We start from the raw sequence: 4,022 nt of genomic DNA on the forward strand, positions 1-4,022 counted from the left end.
CCCCTCCTCTTATGAAGGACAAGCAGCCCTTAAATTCCAAATGGTCACTGTCTCTGATCCTTTTTTACAAGGGTTGGTTTGGTCTCAGAAATAGAAGGAAACCAGAAGGTGAAGATGAGGTTTGCCACATTACCATTTACCATGGTAATTGCAAGTTGGCAGTTTGGACAATTCAAAATTGCTTCTCCTTTGTTTCCCAGTTCCGATGTTATCTTCTTAGGAGATGATGATAGCCTGGACTTGGACTCATCTCTGTCATCTAGAAACCCACACTCATTTTACACCTGGTTAACTGCCTCCGATCTGTTTCTGGGTTTCTCGCCTGTAATTTGTAAAACTCGAGTTTTAACAATGGTGGTTGTTTTCTTGAATAGTGGATTTGTGGACTGTCTATAGATTTAGTGGTCCAGGTAGCCATTATTTAACAATAGAATCTGTTATGTAAATTCAAGATTAAATAGTGAAATTTTTTTTAGTGTGATTAACGAAGAGGTATTTTGAGCTGAAAGATGGAGGCCGGAGGAGCTTTCAGTAAATTTTTTATGTTTTGTTTTCAAAATTGTAACAGTAGGGCCGCTTCTCTCTCTTCTTCGTCTCTGACAGTCTGCTCGCTGTATGGCGTAAGCTTGATGCCTGATAGTGCAAGCAAAGCAAGAACCGCACTTTTTTTATATGTTTTTTATCAGACTCTCTAAAAGCTCTGCCCTCCTCTTTGTTTGTGAAAAATCTGCTTTTCGTTTCCTCCTCTCTCGCCTTTCTGCTCTTTTCAGTAGTATAAGCGCTTGTTTAGCGCTTCAATAACCTGAGCAAACCCGAAATCTTCTTCGTTTTTCATCCTTTTCTTCTTCTTCATCTTCTTCTCTCTCTTGTCTGTTTTGAGCGCCTTCTCTCTCTTATTACCTAAGCTCCAAAACAAAATTGAAGGTTTCCGTTCAGTTCCGGGGGCGCTGCTCCTGGGTTATCCGAAAGAAACCATTGCTTAGGGGTATATCTCTTCTTGCTATTCACTTCCTCGCTTTTCCATTTTTAGGGCCGGGAAAACTAGTTTGGTTTTTCATTTCTCCTTTCGAAGAGGGAGGAGGTGCATTTGCTTTATATTCATTTCTCTTCTTATCGGCCTTCACTCGACATTGTTATGTTAATCAAAACGACTGGGGCAAGTATCTGTTTCTGGTAATTATTTTGCTCCTCTTTGCTTCGAAACAACAACCTGGGCCCTGTGATTCGCCTCCCTGGATAGTCCAAGCAGCTCTATTGTTTTACTCTTCGTTGTTAGTTCTACCTCCTCACCTTGAACTGCTAATATCCGTTTTCTTTTTTCCTCTTCTTCCTGATTTTGATTTTCTGTTTCTCCACTCCCAAGAAGTATTAAAGAGAAAAAGGTGGGTTTTTAGGAATGACTTACGAAGAATGTCTGAGACAAACTCTCATGTTTTAATTGCTTCTTCTCTTCGCCTTTCTTTAACTTCAAGGTCTACTGATCAGACGAAACCACGATCTGGTATTTCGCCTGTTAATTCCTTCCAACAATCTCAATTCCAATACAACCAAGCTCCTGACTCTAATCATCCGGGTCTTTGCTCTCCTTCTTGAATTGGGCTACCAAGAAAGAAAGATCAGTCTCTAATCCAGATTTATTTTTTTCTCCTTGAAAAAAGAACAGAGAAAAAAAATCTGTGCAGTGGATATTCAAGAGTTCCTAGTCAAGAAACTCTCCAGCCAGTTTGTGCCTCAATTCTGACAGTGTGTTGCTGCCGAAGGTGAGGATAGGAGAGATCAGTGAGGAGTAAATGATTTGTTTTCTTCTTTTCAGCTGATTCATGACCCCAGTAATATCTGGTTTCACTTGCGACAGATTATTTCCTTATTCCTGCTGTCTTCTGTAGTTACAGAAGAAGGAAAAACGAGAAGCAAGTTCGAAGGCGGTGGAGCTAGAGAGCAAATGGATATGTCTGCTCAGGAAGGTGATATCCCAGTGCCTATAACCAGTAGCTATGGTCTCGGCCATATAATCCATGAGCCCCCATCTCACAATCACATCTTGCCCTCCTCCGCCACTGCTCCGCCTCAGCTCCCCTCCAATGGACTCGTCTCTTCCAGCATGGAGGAGCACCTGCCGTACAAGAAGGTGATCAGATATAGGGAGTGCCTCAAAAACCATGCAGCCTCTATGGGAGGCAATGCCACAGATGGGTGTGGCGAGTTCATGCCAAGCGGAGAAGAAGGCACACTGGAAGCTCTCAAATGCTCGGCCTGCAACTGTCACAGGAACTTCCACAGGAAAGAGATGGAAGGGGAGACCTCATGTGACTGCTACCACCTCAAAGGAAGAAAAGTTGTGGGCCAGAAAGGTGTACTTATTGCAGGGTCAGAGGCCTTCGGGTACCCTACGGGCAGCCTGATACCCAGGCCACACCCACAGATGATAATGTCTTACAACTTGGGGGGCTTACCCTCAGAGTCAGATGAACAGGAAGGCGGTGGTGGGACCGTGTCCAGGCCCTCTCCGATGAAGAAGAGGTTCAGGACAAAATTCACACCGGAGCAGAAAGAGAAGATGTTGAGCTTTGCTGAGAAAGTTGGGTGGAGGATACAAAAGCAAGAGGAATCTGTGGTGCAACAGTTCTGTCAGGAGATTGGAGTCAAGAGGAGAGTGCTCAAGGTCTGGATGCACAATAACAAGCTTAACTTGGCCAAGAAGACTACTTCTTCAACCTGAGCACATTTCCAGAAGCTTAACTTCGGGCATTTTCTTCTTCTCTCATTGGATCTCTGGATGATGATCTGATCATAGTGTTTTTATTGTCTCCTGATCTTTATCCTTTTTTTTTTTTCTTCCCTTTTCTCTGTGGGTGCTTCCTGTTTGCATTTTCATTACCCAGCTGATGTAGTATTATTCAGGAGTTATAGCAGATCTGATATTGAGGGTGGTTTACTTTAACCCTCTGTAAAAGAAACTGATTAAAAGTTTCGACTTTGGTTAATTTCAGTGCGGGTTCATCCTTGATCTCATGAAGAGCAAAAAGAGCTACAGAGGTAAAATTATTCTCTTCTCCATTTCTCCTTTTTCCAGGGTCTAATTCTTCTCGAAAGTATTTCTGAGCTGATGCATCTCTATTCTGCTGTCTGTTTTGAGCAATGCAAGGCCCGACCTTTCTGGTTGAAACAGAATAGAAATCTGAAATCTACCACTTTCCATCGACCTTTCGTCTTACAATTCTTACAGTATCTCAAATATTTCTGGTGAACCTTCAAGAGAAGCTATGAGAAGGTAAGAAGAAACTCGGGTCTTTCAAACTTCTTGATTTCTGGAAATATAAAATCATGCTTTGAATCCTGGGAGATTTTGCAATAACTGCAGTCTGCTCATTTTAAGCAACCCACCCTTTCCCTCTTCCTCTTCAAGCTTTTTCCTCATGACTCCATTTTCAAAAAAAGCCCAGAAACATGGAGGTCCCATCCATTCTCTCGATCTCTTAATCACAAAAAGTGATGCTAAGTAATCCAACCCCAAACAGTTTAAAGTTGCATAGTGGTAAAGCAGCTTCGTCTTCTTTGTCAGATATCTGATTTGAGCATTAATTAACCACACTTAAAAGAGTTGATGATCGTCATGATTTATTAAAAATGTAAAAGGGTGTTAAATTAAGATCAAAATGTTTTCTTCAATCCCCTACTTAACTCTGCAATAATCCTGGTTTTCTTTCTGTTTTCTTTTTTCCGCTTCCATTGACAGTACAGAGAGAGAGACAGGCCATGTCCTGGATATCTGTCGTGTATCAGCCAAAATTTAACAATTTTATATAATATATTTTGTCGGTACAGCGTGCATAAAAAAGCTGCTAGCAATCATTTTCTTCTTCTCTCCAACTGAATGAAAATCACATCGATGGTTTTTGCTTGATGCGGTTTTGCCAAAACCAGAAATAGCTTAATCCTCTTCGACAAATGCTGGGTGCGGTTCACGAAAGTTCTTCTCAATGGAAGAACTCCATCATTTCAAGATAGATGAAGAGAGGGAG

At 41.7% G+C, this 4,022-nt stretch overlaps 1 protein-coding gene across 2 annotated transcripts; it reads left to right on the plus strand.

The window, feature by feature from the left end:
- The first annotated feature begins 695 nt into the window (after positions 1-695).
- LOC137949961 (zinc-finger homeodomain protein 4-like) lies at positions 696-2,984 on the plus strand. 2 transcript variants are annotated; one of them, XM_068796244.1, is made up of 2 exons: positions 696-1,760; positions 1,887-2,984. In XM_068796244.1, exon 2 carries the CDS (start codon positions 1,943-1,945, stop codon positions 2,717-2,719), a length of 777 nt encoding a protein of 258 aa, XP_068652345.1. In that variant the 5' UTR covers positions 696-1,760; positions 1,887-1,942; the 3' UTR covers positions 2,720-2,984. The 2 variants fall into 2 exon arrangements, with proteins under 2 accessions (XP_068652345.1, XP_068652346.1); XM_068796245.1 differs by having other exon boundaries at positions 1,893-2,984.
- The last annotated feature ends 1,038 nt before the right edge of the window (positions 2,985-4,022 follow it).

Source organism: Aristolochia californica, unplaced genomic scaffold, assembly GCF_029961685.1.
Source record: "Aristolochia californica isolate CCGP_79_NKW_82.1479 unplaced genomic scaffold, dmAriCali1.0.hap1 SCAF_14, whole genome shotgun sequence".
Taxonomy (NCBI): Eukaryota; Viridiplantae; Streptophyta; class Magnoliopsida; order Piperales; family Aristolochiaceae; genus Aristolochia; species Aristolochia californica.